Source organism: Tachysurus fulvidraco, chromosome 6 (assembly GCF_022655615.1).
Source record: "Tachysurus fulvidraco isolate hzauxx_2018 chromosome 6, HZAU_PFXX_2.0, whole genome shotgun sequence".
Taxonomy (NCBI): Eukaryota; Metazoa; Chordata; class Actinopteri; order Siluriformes; family Bagridae; genus Tachysurus; species Tachysurus fulvidraco.
Genome location: NC_062523.1, coordinates 17,523,085 through 17,544,043, shown reverse-complemented (window position 1 = coordinate 17,544,043; position 20,959 = coordinate 17,523,085). Strand labels below are relative to the sequence as shown.

The 20,959-nt window shown below is 39.1% G+C and overlaps 2 protein-coding genes across 8 annotated transcripts in view; one reads left to right on the top strand and one right to left on the bottom strand.

Moving 5' to 3' along the window:
* The first annotated feature begins 36 nt into the window (after positions 1–36).
* On the top strand, positions 37–3,593 carry nyx (nyctalopin). Its single transcript, XM_027164216.2, has 2 exons — positions 37–845; positions 1,908–3,593. The coding sequence occupies exons 1-2, from the start codon at positions 710–712 to the stop codon at positions 3,305–3,307; spliced, it is 1,536 nt and encodes a 511-aa protein (XP_027020017.1). The 5' UTR covers positions 37–709; the 3' UTR covers positions 3,308–3,593.
* A 1,811-nt stretch (positions 3,594–5,404) lies between these two features.
* Positions 5,405–20,959, bottom strand: part of caska (calcium/calmodulin-dependent serine protein kinase a) — a 123,380-nt gene continuing 107,825 nt past the window's right edge. For 4 of the 7 annotated variants that reach the window (XM_047814796.1, XM_047814797.1, XM_027164205.2 and 1 more), the window contains 13 exons: positions 20,022–20,210; positions 19,798–19,876; positions 18,135–18,220; positions 17,925–17,993; positions 17,312–17,380; positions 15,801–15,836; positions 12,841–13,037; positions 12,561–12,676; positions 8,520–8,600; positions 8,335–8,415; positions 7,954–8,156; positions 7,726–7,809; positions 5,405–6,684 (listed from right to left, as the gene is read on the bottom strand). In XM_047814796.1, the coding sequence (XP_047670752.1) occupies positions 6,508–6,684; positions 7,726–7,809; positions 7,954–8,156; positions 8,335–8,415; positions 8,520–8,600; positions 12,561–12,676; positions 12,841–13,037; positions 15,801–15,836; positions 17,312–17,380; positions 17,925–17,993; positions 18,135–18,220; positions 19,798–19,876; positions 20,022–20,210 (1,467 nt within the window). In that variant the 3' untranslated portion in view covers positions 5,405–6,507. The remainder of the gene's footprint in view (positions 6,685–7,725; positions 7,810–7,953; positions 8,157–8,334; positions 8,416–8,519; positions 8,601–12,560; positions 12,677–12,840; positions 13,038–15,800; positions 15,837–17,311; positions 17,381–17,924; positions 17,994–18,134; positions 18,221–19,797; positions 19,877–20,021; positions 20,211–20,959) is intronic. The other 3 variants (XM_047814798.1, XM_047814799.1, XM_027164206.2) reach the window with 1 other exon arrangement.

Below are 20,959 nucleotides of genomic sequence, written 5' to 3'. Positions count from 1 at the left end.
AAGATAAAGCATCTGTTTTAAAACATTCTGGTTTGATCTTGTGTTTAAATCTGTGAGCTGGACTTCTACACACACTGTGAATGCTGTGTTGTACGTAAAACATTTGATCGAGGAAACTTTGAGCAAGGGTGGGATTAAAAATCTGTCAAAACACCTAGTGTGCAGTTAGGTGGTTAGTATGCACCTGCTCTAGGTTTTGCCCCTTTGCATTGTGGTTTCTCCCCTGATGGTAGGCTGATTTGATTCCTCAGAAGCCTGAGGTAAATTCTGCTCTTTAGACATGAGGCCATGGTTAACCTATTTAACAGCAGAGGTAAAGGCGTCCGAAAGTTTGGTTTTAAGATTTCAGATTTTATACACATCATGCAGGTCTGCAGTGAGACCTGATTTTAGATCATTACTTTACAAAGCTCTAATCCCACAGCCATCTAAAGGATTATTCTGCCATTAAATGATTGCTTTTGGAAATGGAGCACTGCTGTCTCTCTCTCTCTCACACACACACACACTGTCATTAAATCAGTTCAGATGTTCACTCTGAAACATGGTGCTGACGGAACAACATAAGAGCTATTCATGGTTGGGTTTTAAATTGGATGTGTTGACATCAATAAGCAGGTATGCTGTTTTTCTGGTCAGCCAATAACCATTGTTTATTTATTATTCTTGTTTGTCAGGATGATAAAGTCTTTGTGATGGAAGCGGAGTAATGAGATTTAATTCTGTCGTCCTACAAAGCAAATTGCTTAATTTCCCAAAATATTACTTACCATTTTGTTTTTATTTCAGACTTCTTACTCTGACATGCTACAGGTGGAATAGTTCAGCAATGTTTTTCTGTATAGGTAAGAACAGTTAATGCTTTATTCGGTTATTTGGCTGTTGCTCACTTTATCCATTTCACCAGTTAGTGTGCAACAGTGTGTAAAACAATTCAACAGTAAGTAATGAATGTTCCATTACATAATGATCTGTTTCAAAGCTTCTATTTAAAAATCACATGGCCAAATCGCAGTTTCTGTTTACGAAGAAAGTAAAGAGAAGTCAGTTGCACAGCTGTAATCTAACATCTGTCCTATCATAGTTCTATAAAGACTATTGCTGTGAAGAACAGCTGCAGGACAAGAACCTAAAAAAAAGCAGTGTCCTCCTCATGTAACTCCTGCATTAAATTATTGCTCATGCTCCTACTTGTTCTCCTTCACATGCTAATCCTCCCAGGCTTGTGAAGGAGGAAAGAAAGAACTCGTTTACAAAGTGACTTTGTTCAACCTGATCAAGGCTTTCATTTTGCTCATGAAAGTTTCTTAATTCTTTCTCTGTATGAGGCAATAATATAAGTAACAGGCCTGTTCTCTGCATAGCTCTTGGCTTGACTTAATTCGTTTGCATGTATGAGATCTGTGGAAAAATATAAAATTATAAAAATTTGATTGAACTAGTGATGAAGTAGCAGATTTATCAAACCTGGAAGTATCATGAAGTAGATCATACACTGAGATACGTTCAGGCGACAAACTGAAATAGAAACTGGTAGCTTTATACTGTTGGTAGGATTTGTTTTGCTGGGATGGTTTGAAAGAAGCATCACTGCCAATCAATACAAAGTTATGCTACCAGGTTACGTTTATCCGACCATGTAACGTTTCTGTCCTGTGGGAGGGGCTTCATCCAGGATGACCCCACTATCATCTACAGATGCCAAGGGCTTACTCAGTAGCTTGATGAGCATAAAAATGTTACATGACTGTTAGGCAATGCTCTTTACTTACAATCATCAAACACCAAAAAGGAAAATTTTTGAGAGGGGGGGGGGGGGAGTGGTTCCATCCTTTCCAAGATGAACTGATGGCCCAGCACCTTAGATTTTCTTATTTTAAAGTGCTCTCTCTCTCCTCCCCCCCCAGTGTGGCTCATGGTCCTGCCTTATGGCATGACTCTCTGGGCCTGCTCTAGTTCCTGTCCTCCCAGCTGCATGTGCACTCAGGAGAAGAGCTGCACTGTGCTCTGTGACCGGCTCAGCATGGTGGATCTGCCCAGAGAGTTCCCCTGTGAGGCCACCTCTATCAACCTAGAGAAGAACAGCCTCAAATTTTTGTCAGAACGTGCTTTTGGAACACTTCCTTCTCTCAAGTCCCTCATCCTGGACCACAACAACATCTCCTTCATCACACCAGGAGCTTTCAAAGGACTTCCCAACCTGCTGGAGCTCACGATGGCCAACAACGAGTACATCCGCTACCTTCACACACGGACCTTCACCTCCCTTAAACGCCTTGTGCGCTTGGACCTTTCTGGCTGCAACCTCTTCAGCATGCCTGACCGCATTTTCCTGGAACAAACCTCCCTCAGAGAACTATTCTGCTTCCAGAACAATTTCAGGCGCATCCCAAGTGCTATACGAGGAATGGAGAACCTGACACATGTTTACCTGGAGCGCAATAAGATTGAAGCAGTAGCATACAACACTCTGCTGGGATTATGCAACCTCAAGTTTCTGAACCTGCAGCAGAATCGCATCAGTGTCATCCATGATGAAGCCTTTAAGGACTTGAGACAACTACAAAACTTTTACCTTAATGACAATCTGTTGGTTAACTTGCCAAGGAATTCTTTCAAAGGCCTCTGCCATCTGAAGATGTTAAATCTGGGTGGTAATCTGCTCACCAATATCTCCAACACCTGGTTTGGGGACCTGGTGGAACTGGAGGTACTCTACTTGGACCGGAACTGTCTGTCCTTTATTGACAATGGTGCCTTTGACAATCTGACCAGCCTCATTACACTGCATCTAAACAGCAACAAACTGACTTCTCTGCCTTTCCCCATCTTTCAGCCCATCTACTTCATCGGGCAGCTTTATTTGTTTCGTAATCCCTGGGAGTGCAGCTGTGAGCTGGAGTGGCTGAAGGAGTGGATGGAGAAGTATAAGCTAGTGAGGGATATCCCCTGTGCATCTCCCACTTCAGTAGCTGGTCTGGATCTAAGCACTGTGCTGTACACACGTGTGAATGGTACTTGCATTGACCCAGCAGAGCTGAACCTGACCACAGCTGGTCCAGATTACAGCACCACACAGAGCAAGTTCAACAGCCTAATCTCTAAACTGATGAACCAGGAACTTAGGGAGGATGTGAAAAACTATACTGAGGTTCAGAAGAACGAGACAGTGATAGATCCAGCAGAAGGTCAGCTCTCAGCTGCTCACAGGCCTTGTAGTGTTGGCTTGGTCCTGTCATTACTGCTACCATTGCTGTTCCTCATCCAAACTCAGACAGGCTGCCTATTAGACCTTGCTAATTCTTAATGAAGGCCTGGCTCGGGTCTGGAGGAAGACATTTGCCAAGACACTTTTTGGACTGAATGTTCTGTAGATCAGAGATTAAGCCTTCCTTCAGAGAGGGATTGTGTGAAAAGGAAAGAAAATCCATCAACTACAAGACTGGAGAAGATTTAAAAAAAAAACAAAAACCCACATAGTTTGAGGACTGGCTCCGGTCTATTTTGTTAATGAAAACCATCGTATAAACAAGTTCATTTTAAATGTAGTGAACTTTAGTGAACTCTGTATACAGTATCTGATACAATTGAAATGTTCTGGACTCACTTATTTATACTCTTAGAGGAAACCTATAATTAAAAGTTAATGTAACAGTAATGGGTTGAAGTCATAAAACAAAGTATTTGTATAAGCACTGAGGTTCAGCTCATAATGATATTTACACAAGCTACAGTATTATTACGTCCAAGTGAACACTACAAATGGAACAGGAGTCACGTTTTGCCGTCTTATATCATTTTATATAATACACGAGCAGGTAATATTTCATTAAGCTCACTTCCTGTCAGTCATTTTAACAGGCAACATTGCATGCTGAATCCAATCCTGAGTCTTTGAACTGGGTGAATTGAGCGATTTCTAGCTGTAATGTTTATGCATTAGTCTTCTTTTAATGCAAGGCTTAGCAGCACTCAACACTCAGATCTCTAAAGCTGCTCTGTATTCAAGCCAAATGAAGAACTTCTTCACTGCCTTGTGATGCTCTCATTATATAACCAAGTGAAAAAAAAAAAAAAGACAAACATTGAAATGAAATACTTTGGCTTTCTGAAACTGGACCATTTTAAGGAAAGTGTTTCTGGTCTAAACCCAGTTTGTGTTAGCTCAGTGGTGTTAGCGGTGGAATGCAGATTGGGATTGATACACAGGTCATACTGCGGTGTTATTATACCATGAACTTTGCTCTGATTTAAAGAAGTAATTAAAAAAAAAAAAAAAGAACATTTTAAATAGCAATGCACTCATCAGCCAACCAAAAGCAGTGCAGTTTCAATTGTGGTTACCACTTTTGTGCTATCTTAGAGCATGAGAATGTTTCGTGTCATTTAAGAGGTAAAACTATTAGGTTTCAGTTACTCACAGCTGGATTGTGTCTAAAAAAAAAAGAAAGTCTTGTGCATCTAGCCAGAGTCGAGCCAGTCGTGTTTGGCTGTGACCTCGGGTATGTGGAAGAGGGTAGACAACACTTTCTCCATAGTGTGTTACGCTGCCCTGTGAGGTAGCTTGAGCAGCAGTTTTATAAAGATGCAGTTGGATGGCTTCACATGATTTGGAGGATGAATGTTACTCTTTAACCTCTGGGGTTGGTAGCTATTGGATTACTGCTGAGAGCCAGACTGTAGGTGGCATGTTGGGAGTTTAATAAATTGGTAAGAATCCCGTGTGCACCTCCTGCCCAGACATTTCAGTACTCTCAGCTGGGATGACCGTTTACCTTTTGGAGGATCTCAGCCTATCTCAACTTTCTCTAATTTACAGAAACAATCTAGTTTCGAGTAGCTTGTGATTTAGATCTTGTGATACGTCAGATGGTATGTCTATATCTAGAAAATAACATCTCTGTATTTTTCTCTGATGATCTTTTAACAAGGGAATACAGCATTGTATTGTGTACAGCATGTGTGCTCTGTTGCTCCTCACATGCCAAATGACAGACAGGTCATAAATCCAACAGCTAGCAATCCAGACACTTCTACTTTTACACAATAACGAGGTGATGGAATTCACATTTACTCCGATTAACCACTCACATTTTCAGCAACACTCGGACACAGTCGCTTGGACATACTTCTCGACAGATAGTACAATGTACAGTTCAGACTCACTTATTTATACATACACACACCTGGGTGTTTATCACACTTGCCTTCATGCTCAGATGGGCAGACAGGATGTAACCTCATACAGCTGTAAAAAAAAAAAAATACAGAAAAAGAGCCACTGAGGAACAAAAAAATTGGAGAAATGTTTCCATCCACAGCATCTCTGCCAACTCACACAGAGCAGCCAGACACGAGAGCAGAGCCAGGAGCGTAATAGAGCAGACGACACTGGACTACTTCACCACAGAAAAGGAAATATATTTAAAAAAATGGTTCATACTGAAGAGCTGCTCAGTCATCAGCAGAGGAATTTACACAGGGCAATCTGAAGTAAACAGTTTGTCATATACAGGATCATTCAGATGATTATTATTGTTTTGCAACACAGTTCATTTTGCAAAATGTGTCTATGTGCAACTCAAACAATCACTCTGAATATAAATCTGCTTTTGATTCAGCTTCATGAAAACATTAATATAGAATGACACACTTCTGTAATAGTGAAACCAATTTAGAGGATTTATGTTTTTTGTCTTTTTTTTTTTATCTCAAGGCTTTTCTTTTCTTTGTTTTTTTTTTTTTTTACAACAAATTAAATTGAGACATTAACATCTCACTACATGGTTGATAAAAACAATTTGTCAGAAATGTCCCGATGTGCCCAAAGATGCATAGGTCTTTTTTTTAATCTTCAATCTTCACTGGTCTTCACATGGTCTGAATTTATCCAGACATATGGAATGTTGTGTGCTGTGGATAACAGTAGCATTACACTGCTAACACTGACAGTATGCAAGACTCTGAATGTTCACATGCATGAGAACTTAGATGTCAGAGTTATGGAGTTGTTTAGAGAAACAGTATCTGGTTGTGCTTAAAACAGCAGCTTGTGATGCACAGCGATACTAATGGGTTCCAATGAGGGATGTTTTGTAAAGGCTGGTGGGAATATAGGTTCTGAACTGAAAAGGTGTTGATGCACTGCTGCAACATATCTGCTGTTCCTCTGTCTGAGAATAAGGTCAAACTTTAAGATATTGTCTTTTTAAATCAAAACTCTACAAAATGCTGCATCTCATCAATAAGGACACGTCAGTATTCACAACTGCATTATTTTGTTTTATACAACACTACATCTATGTAGTCTGAAGGGCTAAGTGGATTTGCCTGCAGGTCATGTACCGACAAATCAGAGGTGGATCCTTTCTCCAGGGAAAAGTGGTTTTTTTTCTTTTCTTCTTAATCATTTATTTATGTACGCATTTATTTGTATTTTTTTGTTGCAAAGATGCATCACAGAGTCTGGGGCTTTAAGGTGGTATTTGAGACGAGTTAATAGTATTTCTAGTAGACCCAGGACACAGGAACCCATTGTGCTGTAGTGCACACCAGGTCTATAGCCTCCTCCAGGTGTCGGATCGTCTCATCGATCTCGTTGTTGATGATGGTCTGGTCAAAGTAGTGTGCGTAGGTCTTCTGGAGGATCTCGGACTCCTTCTGCAGTCGCAGTAGTGATTCATCCTGTGATATGAGAAACAAAGTGAGCAAGACAGGAGGGAATAATAAAGAAACCTTAAGGGGAGCAAAATGATAAACATCTTATATATATTTTTTCTTTCCAATCACAGTCCTGCTTTTGATGTGATTTTTTTTTTACCATTGTTAAGATCTGAAGAAAACTATAAAACTATGTAGAGATTACATAATGAAGTATATAACCACATTGGAGTATCACAAAATACTGGTGGTTGCAGTTAAGTATAAAGGTTTGCACACACTAAGTTGAAAATATGTCACTAATATTAATTTAGCTTTCATTTTAGGAATCACAGATCACATTACTGTAACAGAATATTAACAAAATAATACAAAATTTGCTGTAAATATTTACATAGTTTTTCCCCCCTTGGTTTTCTTCTACTCTTTCATAGTGTTCTTTTAGTTATGAATAATTTGTTTTACACTGTGCGGTAACTGTACCCATAAACATGAACACATTTGCATAATTTATTAGACGTGCCAGTAAATGAACTAGATCATATCACAAGATGCAAACCTATCGAACTTAATAAAGCTAATTGCTGATTTTGAAATGTATATGTGGGATATATGTTGTAACACATTTTCATAAATTTCTTTCTTTTTTTTTTGCAGTAAAACACTGTGATGCAAGCCTCTGCACTTAACTGTATTTGACTCAGGATTGTGAATGTTGGAATCTATGAGGCATTTGATAGGGTGTAAATAGAAATAGGATTTTATGGAAAACTAGTCAAAGCAGCCGAGTCATAGTCCCCGTCATACTCACAGGTAAGTTCCTGCACCACCTGGGTAGCTGAGTGCAGAGCAAAGGAATGCAATAGAGATCAAATGCAAGCCACATGCAAAATGAAAGGCAGATGCGACAGAAACAGAAAGAGCTGAACAAACAAAAAACCCCTCAAAAAAAAAAAAAAAAAAGGCTGAAATGATTATTGTGAAGTTTATGATAAACACACATGTGTCTAGATCTGATGAAATCTGATGAAAGAGAGCGAGAAAGAGAGTAACACTGTATTTTACCTCATTCATGCCTGGAGTGATGGTTGGTGCAGCGATGAAAACCACATATGGAGCGAACTCTGCCGTCCTCAAGACCTTCAGCGCCTGCAAATAAACACACACTAGAAGTCCATTCTTGCATCCTGTGTATGGTGGGTGATTTGACAAAGCCAGCTTTAATAAGAGAAAACACCACACTGTATAAAAGAACTAATGCAGAGATGTGACATAGTATTAGTGGCAAGTTACCTGTGGTTCTACATCAAGTATAGATATGAGGCCCTGCTCGTGGATTTTGCGTATCGTCTCCAGCCGTGTTCCGTACATGGCATCCTCATGACTCCCATACTCCAGGTAATCATTGTTGGCGATGTCCTGCATCATTTGGTCATGGGATACAAAGTAATAGTTCTTGCCATTCTCTTCATCCTTTTTAGGAGGTCTGGTTGTGTCTGCAGGTAGCGACAGATTTAGACATCAAATGTAGTAACAAAGTGAAATAACAACACAGAATGTAATAATATTTACAAAATCAAATCTGAAAACAAAGTGCAATGTACTAGTAATACCAAATGTAGGAACAATGCTGAATACAATAACAACAATCTGGCAGAGGATCGGGTGTCTTACGTGGAATGGGGTAAGCAAAACTGTCGGGGTGTTTAGTGATGAGTGTGTTCTTGATGTGTCTTCTGCCAACACCATGAGCTCCTACACATGATGAAGAGAAAACAGGAGAACTGTCAAATCCTGCCCTGCATTTGTGTCTGTAGGAAAAAGTCATCCAACACTCTAGACATTAGGCACTTCCATACCTAATAAAACTAGTGTTTTCCTTTTGAAAGCCGGTAACTTCACAACTTCTTCATAAGTGACAAGGTCTAGTTGATCAAACACTGGGAAAAAAAAAAAGAGAAGGAGATGTAATACAATCAAAACCGTGAGACTGTAAGACATCATGATCTCATGCACAGTAACTGGTCTAGTAAGAACATGCTCATGCTTGTTTAACAGAACGGTGGCTGATGGATGTGGACGGTAGCCTTGTGCTTTCCTCCTCGAGCTGAGAAGCACTGCAGGACTTCGTATAAAAGATGGCTATACAGCACAGACAGCAGGGTTAAGTCTACAGGAATAGCTATAAATGTACCAAAAGTAAGGCTTCCTTAATGTAAGGCTTAATTACTTTTACTACTATACAGATATCAGCAAAATAGCAGCATCATTATTAAAATTCAATGGGGGGTCAAATCTGAGGAACATGAAAGAGAAGGGAGTGCCGAGAGAGGTGCCTGCAGGGCTGTTCTATAATGAGGACGAGTGCAGGGAGAGGGAGGTGTTGGACTGTGGGTAACCAGAGCTGGCCATCTGTGTAGCTACCATGTAAAGTGAGATCATCAGCAACATCTTTGCTTACTCATCAAATAGCTTAAATGGTTCATATTAGATTCTTTACATGTTTTGGAAATGCTGTGTGTGTGTTTGTGTTTGTATAGTTGCCCTTCATGTTTGGGAGAGTCTGAGGGGTACTATACCATGTTGTGATAAGTCCCATGACCTTTTTTGTAGGGTTAATGCTTAACTGAAGAACAACAGGACATAATACACGTCAAAATGAAATTTCGGTGTGCGTAAAAAACAAAACACACTCATGCACACACACACAGGGCCTGGTTTCTCACTCGTGCTACAACAAAAATAAACTATATAAATTAAAGTTCACAACAGTCACTCCATGTTACTTACATGCACAGATGCCATTGGTAAAGAGACAGCATGAAAAATGGACAGGGGAGGGTGAATGAGTTACAGCTCAGAAACAGAACATTAGTGAACAGAGAAAACAATGACACTTAGTCAAAGCTCTGACACAGCGCTGCTTTACACAGAGAACAACATGAGAGACTTAACATCATGGCCATCCACACAGCACATAGCAGGGAAAACGCTGTCAGTAAGCTGTGTTCAAACACACTGTAGTGGCTTTACAATGAATCTCATCAATGATGCAACAAGTGTCTGACATTTACAGTAACGCGTTATCAATAATGCACCATCGAGCTTTGTTTTAGCATGCGTTAGTATCGACAGAGCAACTTTAGACATGTCGGTTCTCTGTGAACTATCACTACAAAGCTCTGAAATACAGTTCAGTTTTCAACCTAATCTCTTTCTAACATATCTGCAATATGTGATATTATTACAATAGAGTTCTCAGAAGAAAGCCTGAAGTGCCACTGACTTAAAGCTTACTGATAAGAAAAACCTAATGGCAGTTGCTGGAGTGTCAGTTTGCAGTCATGTGAGACCTGTATATCGGTGCATGTATTCATGAATTTGTACTGTATTGTAATATTATAGTAAATGTATTATAGTGTATTATGAATGAATTGTATTTGCAGAATAAGCTATAAATTGGTTTAAACCACAATTCCTTTGAATTCTTACCTGCTCAGACAACAGTGATTAATTTTTTTATTACAGCAGCTCTGAGAGTAAAGCTGGCTACCAGATACAGTGTGTATTTGTGATTGTTTACCTTCTCGTTTATATTACAAATGCTCATTGGCAGGGACTTGTATGGCAGATGGCTCGCATAAACACAGAGCATTATTTATATGGTAATGCTTTTTTTGGAAGGAGTCTCCAGTCTTTGTACTTTATAATAGTTGAAGAAAAGACTGAAAGACGTTTTAGAACGTTGGAAAAATTCACATAGAAGCAGCTTTGGTAATACTTTGACATCCCTTATGAGTGTAAAGTAACCATGTTGTTCATTCTCAGTTCAGGACAGACTGTTACAGTATATGACCCAGATGAGGAAGGCTGTACGTTAGAAGTCCAGACAAATACATTAATGTGCATTAACAAACAAGAAAATTCCAGTAGAATAAACAAAATGTGTAACTCAGTGTTCAAAGGGAAACAATTCTCAGACTGAAAAAGCAGCCTACATGAGTATTTATACAATTAAGGAACAAAAGACTCATTAATAGGCTGAATAATGGGAGAAAAGGACAGTTTCCTCCCCTGCTGGCCTGCAGTAATTCAGTAAAGTGGGACAAGGCGCTCAGAGAGGATTATAGCTAAGCCCTACTCTGCTGCACTGCTGCCATCACACAATTCTGCAACACTTACCACCTTGTTTAACAAGTTTACACTGTAAGAGTCAGTCTGCAAAAGTGGATTTGGGAAATTAGGACTTTCAGTTCCTACCAGAGATAATAGATAATATCATCATAATTTTATTTTAAACCATTTCGTTCTTGGCATATGGCTGGTATGCTGATTTTCCTCTTATCTTTAACCTCTCAAGCAAAATAACAGTTGTGCACTTAGTCATCTATACATTAATACACATTCTGTATTATTTACCTTGCATCTGATCACACCCATATGCGAGTGTTCCTCAAAGTTTTGCCACAAAGTTGGAAGCAGACAATTTTCAATTTCAATTTCCCTTTCCTGGAACTAAACTGCTCCAGATTTCCTCCACCACTTGTTTGACAATAATCCTGTGCACAAAGCCAGGTCCATGAAATTGTGAAGTGAATGGAGTGGAAGAACTTGATTGTCTTGCTGTGGAGGAACTAAAACTGGAATACGATGCTCAATAAGCATGTATGGTGTGATGCTCTTGTATCCATAGAGTGTTGGCCTTATCTTCTCTATAAAGTCTACAAGATACATAGATAGTGTTCATGTGGGCAGGTGTGTAAATTATCTATGCTGAATGTGGACTGAAATGAGACCCTACGAGAGGTCTTCACGGGTCCACTTAATATCCGAAAACCCGAGGTCTGACCCGAGACCCGAGCGGGTTCGGGTCTAAAGTTTCACGTGTGCCTCGGACACGGGTTGGGTATAATAATAGCGGCATCGGGTCTTGGGTAATTTATCTACTGTACTACTGAACTACTGTATCTCGTGTGTGTGCATCGACTCGAGTCCTTTTCCAACCTCTCCTCTGTTTGCCAAGACCGCTTGCGACATGTGGCTGGTGATGTGTGGCTGGCGGTAAGCTAATTTTCGTTGAAACACACCTGTCAATCAACTTTGAATCCACTCTGTAGTGGTTACTTTAGTGTAGAGTTATGCAACATTCGGGTCCAGTCGGATTAAAACAAAATTGCCAACGGGTCGTGTCGGACTCGGGTCTAATTTTTTCGGGTTTGTCTCGGGTCGGGTCTTTCTTAATAAAAAAAATAAATTGCACGTCGGGTTCGGGTGAAAAGTGATTCGGGTCACTTGGGGTCGGGTACATTTCTTTAGACCTGAGACCTCTAGGCCCTACAGAACACTCGACCAAGCTGAAAGTGTGTATGTGGACTCTACTGTAAACTGCATCTATGAAGCCAGAGGCTATGGGGAGAGAGAGAGATAGAGAGTGTGTGTGAGAGAGAAAGAGAGAGAGCGCTATGTGGTTGTGCATGTGTGGACTCATTTGCTATTTGTAGAAGTGCTGTGATCAGGGTTCAGGGTCATGTCAGGAGGAAATCTACACTGACCTCTATATATACAGTCACATCATGACAGGAAGTAAGGGTCAGTATTAAGTTCCAAGGTTATAGACATATATGTGATCACCTGCTGGACTAAAGTCCCATATCACTTTGACATGCTGAATAACCATAGAAAGTGCATAGTATCTTTAATTACCCTGAGATATTAAATTCTGTGTTTAGGCAAATACTGAATATGGACAGATGTAAAATGCATTTCTTTGCATGTTGTACCATGTAGGGTTGTGTGTGTGTGACCAATAAAATGGGATTTGATGACTGCTTGACATTGATTAATAATATAATAATATTAATAATTATACATCCAGTGATGTTTAAAAGGCTTGACTTTACCTGCACTGTGCTTCGCTAGATACTTGTCTTTGTACTGCTTCTTTTTCTTGCCAAACCAAGTACAGCTGGCTTGCTGCTCCTGCTTTGTTTTCTCCATCGCTATGCAGGCCACCCGCCTAAAAGAGGAAAAGAAGAAACCTTTAAATGGCAGTTTCACATCTTCCTGTGTGTTATTTATTTCAACTACGCTACCTTTCGACTGATTTGAGAGTAGCTCATTAAAGTTTCTCAGTTCTAAGAGGAATATAATGAAGGTCCACTATAAAAAGGATGAACTCACCACTCTTGCAGCTCTGGAGATGGAATGAGCCCAGCTGTACCATTCTTTGTGTTCTCCAGCCTCCCCTGCCACCAGTTATGGTCATCCTTGTTGATGATCTGGATGATGTCTCCTACTCTGAACCGAATGCCTGCTTCTTTGCAAGGAATGAGCTCATCTTTGGCTGGGTCATACTCAAACTGTGCCCGCACATAGATCTGAAGAAAGGGGGGGGGGGGGAGAGAGAGAGAGAGAGAGAGAGAGATCAGGGCTACAAATGCTTAAAATGCAAGCAGTAACAGGTTACTCAGGAGCTCCAGTACAAAATAATCCCAATCCATGTTGCCTTGTTAAACACTGCTGGATTTGAGCTAGGGTAGTGTGTGGCATTACCAACCAACAAAAACTCAGTTTGCCACCATCACAAATCACATCACTGTAGCATCCACAGATCCTATTCAAAGTGAGAAAAAATATATTTTCTGTACAGAAACATCCGTTTTATTGGACAATATGCCTTGTTTTATTATTGTTTTAGAGTGTCTAAATACCTTTGAGACCTTTATAGGAAAGCTGTTGAAAGTGAATGCCCTCATTTTCATATGTAAGACCATACTGAAGAAAACCCTAATAGATCACTATATGGCCACTATATGGTTTGTGGACACCCAAACATAACACTGAATATGTTCTTGTTTAACATCTCATTCAAGATGATTTCTCTTTGCCATTATAATAAGTTCCACACTTCTGAGAAGACTTTCCACTAGAAAGTCTAGTTTATTCAGCTGCAAGCAATTTAGTTAGGTCAGGTACTGATGTTGGCCTGAAGTGTACTTGATGTTCCAGTTAGAGTTCCTTAGCAAACCATGATTTTATAGACACTTTCTAGGTGCCTTATTTCCAGTGTAGGGAAATTGTAATGCTACAGCTATTCAGGTTTCTTATTCGCTTTACATGTTAATATGCAGGAGCCATCTGATATCTGTGGGCTTTTCTGCTTAAGAAATAAACCTCACCCTCAAATTTTTGAGCTGATACTGTAAGATGTGTTAATGTTAAATACTACTTAATATAATTTAATTTTTATATTTAGCTTGGACTGTTTTTTTTTAAGCAGTCTTATCTTGACTAATAGTTTTCCATTGATCATAGGTCTGGAGATTTTGTAAGTAAAAACTTGTAAGTAATCAACTAATCATGCAGCATTAAGATACTAGGCTATAATGTGTTGGGAGTAGGATGATGAAAAGTCTGGAATTACAGCTAATCTCTGGAGAAATTATGATTTAACAGGAAGAACAAAGCATGACTGCAGAGTAAAGAGTGTTCTCTCATCTGTATTAAGGATTATTGTGATGCAGGTCCATTATGAAGCTGTACTGCCATCTACTGGACACTGTGGGACTAATTCAAAGAACAAAATGCTTAAGGTAGATTAAAAGCAAAAAAGATTAATTAAACTTATATATATTAGCTTTTCTAAGTTTCTTTGTAATATGTGTAATATTCTATCAAAAAGTGTTTGCATGTCCTGTGAAATGAAAATGCTCCTGTCTGAGGCTACAGTGGTAGGAAAGGCCACTTATGACCCTCAGCCAGCAGGGGGCAGATCACAAAGCAAGGTCAAGTTTGGAACTGTACAAGACATCATGTTCATCTCTAAACAAGACTGAAAAACAGCTGGGAACAAACTGCTACCAAAACATTAGAAATGTCCATAATAATCAGTAATACCTCCACATGAATCTATAATTACATGGCAATTAACTATTCTTTTCCATAGGCTCAACCATTTCCCTTCAAAATCTATTCCAGTTTATATAATATATCAAGGTAACTATTATTTTCTGAGCTGTACTTAAACACTCTGTTTACTAAAAAGCTGGCATTGTTGTATGGGCTGCTATGTGTGGAATGAGTACAGAAATATATCTAATATTAAATCTTGAATTTTGTATTCTATTCATATTTTTTTCTTTATATTTATTGTTTATGATCTGTAAAGCTGCTTTGAGACAATGTCAATTGTAAAAAGCGCTATACAAATAAACTTGAACTGAATTGAGAAAGGTAATAGCAACACAGTGGATTTGCAGCTAGTTTAGTTAGCAATACACCTGCTTAAACTCTGTTTCATGCACACACATCATGAACACAGACACAAACATGCTTTGGTGACACAGGCTTATAAATATGTAACACATGGAACTAAATATAGGTAAAAATAACAAAATAAAATATAACCTTAACAGTTTTTTTTTCTAAGCTCTGAGTTGTCTCAACTTGCTTGTGTTTGTAATGTCCTGCTTTCTTAATCATGGGAAATGAGCTTTTGTTTCGAGATTTATTTTTCCTTCTATCCTCTTTTGATACTGTATTTTTAGTTTGTTGATAATAAATTCCTTTATCCTGTTTTCAAAATGTTGGGATGTGCTGGAGAGCCAAAAACATTAATCTTATCTCCAATAAGGACAATAAATGGTTTTACCATTTAGCGTGTTTAAAAAACAAAGTCTTTACATAGTTTTAGTCCTATTTGGATTGGATGTATTTATCAGTGGGATTATCTATAACAAACACTCCAGTGATAAAACACAGTCTTAATGCAATAAAATTATCATAGGGAAGTGACGTTTTATTTTCTACAAACCCATGATTACTTCACATTATCAGTACAACCCTGATTAGTTAATAACTATAAACAAGTAGAAGCTAAAATAAAACCAATTAAATCAACTAGCTGTGATTCAACTAGTCATCATCAACAGAAAACTAAAAGTTGACTAAGGGCATATGTGTATATAAAATGTGTTATACATATTATATTCAGTTTTGTGTTTATTTTTTTTTTAATTTGTTTTCTATTTAGTTTTATTCAGTACTCTGTAGAGACATCTGGTTATTTTCTGCCTTTCCTAAAATATTCCATTTTGGTCCACAAAACACACACAAACATTAACACACACAAACATATTCACCTGTCGTGCTTTTGGTTGGATAGTTGACGGCAGGTCCTGTAAAATAAAACCCAGCAATGAAAGAAAATACAGTGACTGTACAAAAAAAAAAAACACAACAAAACTATAAAAAGTAAACTAAAAAGTATAACGTGATTTATCATAATCATAAACTGATTAAGATTATATACCTCTAATGTGTTTAAAGAACATGGTGTGATGTTGAGGGTCTGAAATGATGTGAAGTTTCAGAACAGAAAGGCAAAAGAAAGCAGAGAGCAAGCAAGCATTAAGTTAGCATCACACTCTGTCCAAGCTTCTGTATACCAGAGATGTATCTTCCTTTCCCCAAGCCACCAGGCAGGATCTCTATAGGTGTGGTTACAGTATGTTCCCGAAATGGCACACTTAGCACAAGACTGATCCAAAGGAACACATGCGCAGTATTCATAAGGGGCTCTATGACAGACATGCTACATTACTGCTCTGGCTGTTGTGGAAAACAGCTTTTGTTCCCAAGTCTTTAAGGTCGCTTTTCCACTGGACAGAGTGGTACACTTAATAATCCGAATCCAGAGCTAACTAGACCTTGGTTGAGTGCCTGATCTGTTCCCTATCACATAACGGTACCTGCAAAAGTAGCAGTTGCTTAATCAGTGTTGTGAGTTGGATCTGAATATTCCCACAAGAACTACTCTTCCCAATACAGTTTACACCAAAATCTCACCCTTTCCTCAGTGGCTAATCTCACCTGCATACTGTAGATTTGTACCCAAGAACTGCATCTAGAAGAGGATGGCATCTTGTGATTTCTCAGGGAGTTTTTCTTCGTCATTGTCATGTCTGGCTTGTTCAATACGGATCATTCAAATTTCTGGTGCTTTGGGACAATGTCCATTATAAGTACCATGTAAAATGAATTGAACTGAAATTATGGCATTATAGTAAGTAATAAACAGTGGTGTACTATTTTGACACACCATTTATTAGATGAGATTCAGGATACTGTCCTAGTGCTGTGTGATTATTTGATCAAACAGTGGTCTGCACTGCTTACAGCCCCACCCATTTATCCCTCTTAGGTACATGCAGTATTCTAACATGACTTACCTAGTTATAGTATGGGTCACTTGGACATAATGACATGATGTGGAATTGTGCATTTGTTATTGCACTGTGTGGTGCAAAAGAATTCTAAGTTTGTTGTAGTAAAGGTAGTAAAGCGCTACACACAGTGCGCAGCAGCACAGAGCACACCAATTTGTGAACTGAGATAACGGAAACGGTGATCTGATTATATCGTATGACAAAAAAGGTTTTTAAATTGCCATATAAACATTTTTTAGAAACTATTTTAAAATAAATAAAATATTGATTGCAATGTGAAATTAAGTACCGTCATGATAAAATATTCTTGAGGGAATTAAATAAAATAAAATAAAATAAAAAAAATCAAGGACAACAATAAGATCTCCTGTAAGGTAGGGATTTGAGGTGAGATCAGTCATTTGAGATGACTGTCGGGTCCTTACCAAGATAGAACTGTTAACGCTGGAATGGCCATTAGCAGGGGACTGTCTGGAGGTGGTAGGGGACTCTTTCTGTAATAGATACACAGGTCAGTGATACAGCAGAAAGACAGCAGAGAAACCTGGACAGTGGCCTCTGCTACAGCAAGCAAGTGGGTTGGGGCATCATGTTGGACAAAATCACACTGCAAGTTCTACCCTCAAATGAGGTGTTTTTGGCTAAAATGATTGATACAGTACATCCAGATAACTAGAACATGTGGGTGGATGGAGAAAAGATGGAAAGGTTCTGCATTAAAAAAAATCTACTGTCTTTATATGTGACAATACAAAGCACATCTACTTTCCTGGCTGAACCATGTGCTATAAAGGTGCAGGTGTCATTATTCCGCTATCTTGGTTGTGAAATTGGTGTGCACTAGCATGTAAGCCACGACCTGGGCTCTGTGTGCTCTGTATGATGCAAAGTCTCAGGAAGGAAGCGTTAACACACAGCCATAGGCAGGCAGTTAGTCACACATTGAAAGTCCACAGCAGTCACTGCCCATCTTAATGCACTCCACAGAGAAAGAGAAATAGAGTGAGAGAGGAGGAAGAGGGCCACTGAGTTCTTTACCTCACAAGATGATTGCTGCATCCGGTAGCTTGGGACAATCTTAAAGGTGATGCTGCCTCTCATTTCCCTCTGTGCAGAGAAATGCACAGCATAAATAATAACAGGTCATTTTTATATGGCCATATGTCTCAATATTTTTACATCATATTCAAAACGTATTATAAACACATTATGAACATAATATTATGCTTTCACAAGATCCAAACTCACAAGCATTTTCTGGAGCTGCTCCACTGTCTGATTAGCTACGCTGATGCTGTTGATCTCCCGGATCTCATCTCCAATATGCAAAGTTCCTAATTGATGGAAAGTGGAGATGTGCACTGATCAGAAAGTGCAGGGTGGGCTTTCTGGCCACCGACTACATGGTGTGCAAAAGTAGAGTCAAGCAAACCAACTCAGGTCATCCAATATAAGCAGGAAATACATTATACTGGAATTTTTACAGTTACCTGTACATTCACTATATGGCCAAAATTATGTGGACACCTGACCATCACACACATATGTGGACCTTCACCAAACAACCAGGTTTTCTATATATTTTAACATTAAGATTTCCCTTCACTGCAACTAAGGGGTCTAATCTTGTACTATCTTGGACCCAAGCATGACAAGCAGTTCTAGCATGACAATGTTCCTGTGCACAAAACAAGCTCCATACAGACATGGTTTACCAAAGTCAGTACTTAACAACACACAGAGCACTGAGCTCAAACCTACTAAAAAACTGGGATGAACTGAAACTCAGACTTTGTGCCAGACTTCCCTCAGTAATGTTCTTATTACTGAAAGGGTAAATCCCTATGGCCTCATTTCAAAGTCTAAAAGAAAACTGTCTGAAATGAGTGGAGTCTGTTATAGACTCCGAAGTCCATATTAATCCCAATATGATGGTCAGGTGTTCACAAACCTTTGGCCATATAGTGCATCTATATTATCTGTTCTGTGGTGGATGCAAATGTGCTGAAATATGTGCAGACATATTCACAGTCAGTTTTTGCACATCTAAATATAGCCTCAAATCTTTTCACTTTAGTTACCACTGAAACCTAATACCATTCAGATGCTTGTACAGTTGATGTTATACCCTAGTTTATTATTTCTAGAGGAAGCACTGCAATGCACATTGGGTACAGCATTACTACTAATATATATATATATAAGAAAAATAACACTTATTTACAAAGAAGTACTGAAAGCATAAATGCTAAATATTGGCTTGATGGGCAATATTAACTAACTAACATTTCTGGAAATGTTTTAATGTGTCTAAATAGGTTCCTTTACAGATGTCTTTTACTTTTATACTGCATTTTTTGCACGCAGCACAAATAACAGGCCTATTCCACACCAGTGAACCTTCTGGTCTGGGACCCAAACCAAACCCAGGTGGACAGTTTACTAAAATGGCACAACATATTAAAGTCAGCTACAGCCCCAAACACATGCAGTGTAGGATCTATTTGGCATTGTTTCATTGTAGATTAAGATAAGTTAATATTTGGGATGAGTTCAAATCCCAGGTCCACCAAACTTAAGGCCTGAGCAAGGCCCGTAACCCTCAATTTCTCAGTCATATAAATTGAAATAAAATTGTAAGTCACTCTGGATAAGGGTGTCTGCCAAATGCCAGAAATTTAAATGTATTATAGATCTAAAAGATTTGAAAATAACACATCCAGTGATCCAAGGCTTAATTGATCAGATTTTTGATCATGTTTATCCAGACTGAAGTTCCAAGATTCTCAAGTCTAATTCGATTCACGAGTCTTGGCCATGTGTCTAAGACCTCATCTCACATCATCTACACTGAGACAGAAAGAGCTGACTGAATGCTTAAACTGAACATGTATAGTCCTAGACAGTATACCTTGTCTATGAATCATGCCACCATGCATTATTCTGGCCACGATGCAGTGGTTCTGGTCGTTCATCTTCAGTGTGATACCCTGCAACACAGGAGAGAATTGAGCAAATGGAGTGTCTGTTTAATACATCATAATATTTCAACATTGCTTTTTCTTAATGCAGGAAATGAAATCTTGCACAGAAATGGACAGGAAATGTAAATGTGCAAGAGTTTAGAACACATACCATGGGCTCATCTGTGTTCTTCTGGAACTGTACCAGGCGTACTCGAGTGACGTTTTCTAGGTCCATGTCCCCGTTGGTGCTCTCAGGCGAGTCTCCGTTTAAATATGGTGAGGTTGGAGGGGGTGTGACCCTCAGTGCCTCATCACTGTACACTTCATGAGCTACCACATCATGAGTCTGCAGTAAGGCCTAGTGGGTAGAGTGTAGTACACACAGTAGAATGTCACATGTGAAAACCTGAATTAAACCTAAAGTCTTGTACTACCTCCAGTACACAATGACTCCACAAAGTCAGTCATTTACATTCTTGTTTGTGTGTCAGCAGTAAACCTTAATGAATCCCTTAGTGCCAACAGCCCAATATAAACATCTGTGCACTAATAAACAAATTCACAATGAAGCTACCAATAGAAGCCTTATTATGCTCACACCACAACTCTCATAGTTCTTTTTAAACTTCTTAGACTTTAGCATCCTTAAACATCACATATAATAAACTGTCGTATGAAATAAAAAACACAAATTACACCACAGAATAGTCAAATGGAGAAGAGTTTTCAGCACTCAATGGAGGAAATAAAAGACATGAAAGCTAATACAACTCACAAGCTGAGTGCCCTATTCATCGTCACTCTCCTCACTTACACACCGCTGTCCTGTGGGAATCTGGAATAACGTTTGGAGTGCTTTTAGCTGTCCTTGGTACAGGAAACGCAGAGGCAACGTCAACACCAGGCTGGAATTTAGCCGCCTGTACCTGACAGTGCCTCTCTCCTCTCTCTCTCTCTCTCCCAGACCTCCCCCGTTCCCATTCAGCAATAGGCCTGGCCCCCCTCACACTTTACCTAGCACTCAAAGTTGGAAAGGATGACATCACACATCACACGCTGCTGTTTCTTTCCATAAGAACCTCCACCTTCACAGCCTTGGCTTCTCTC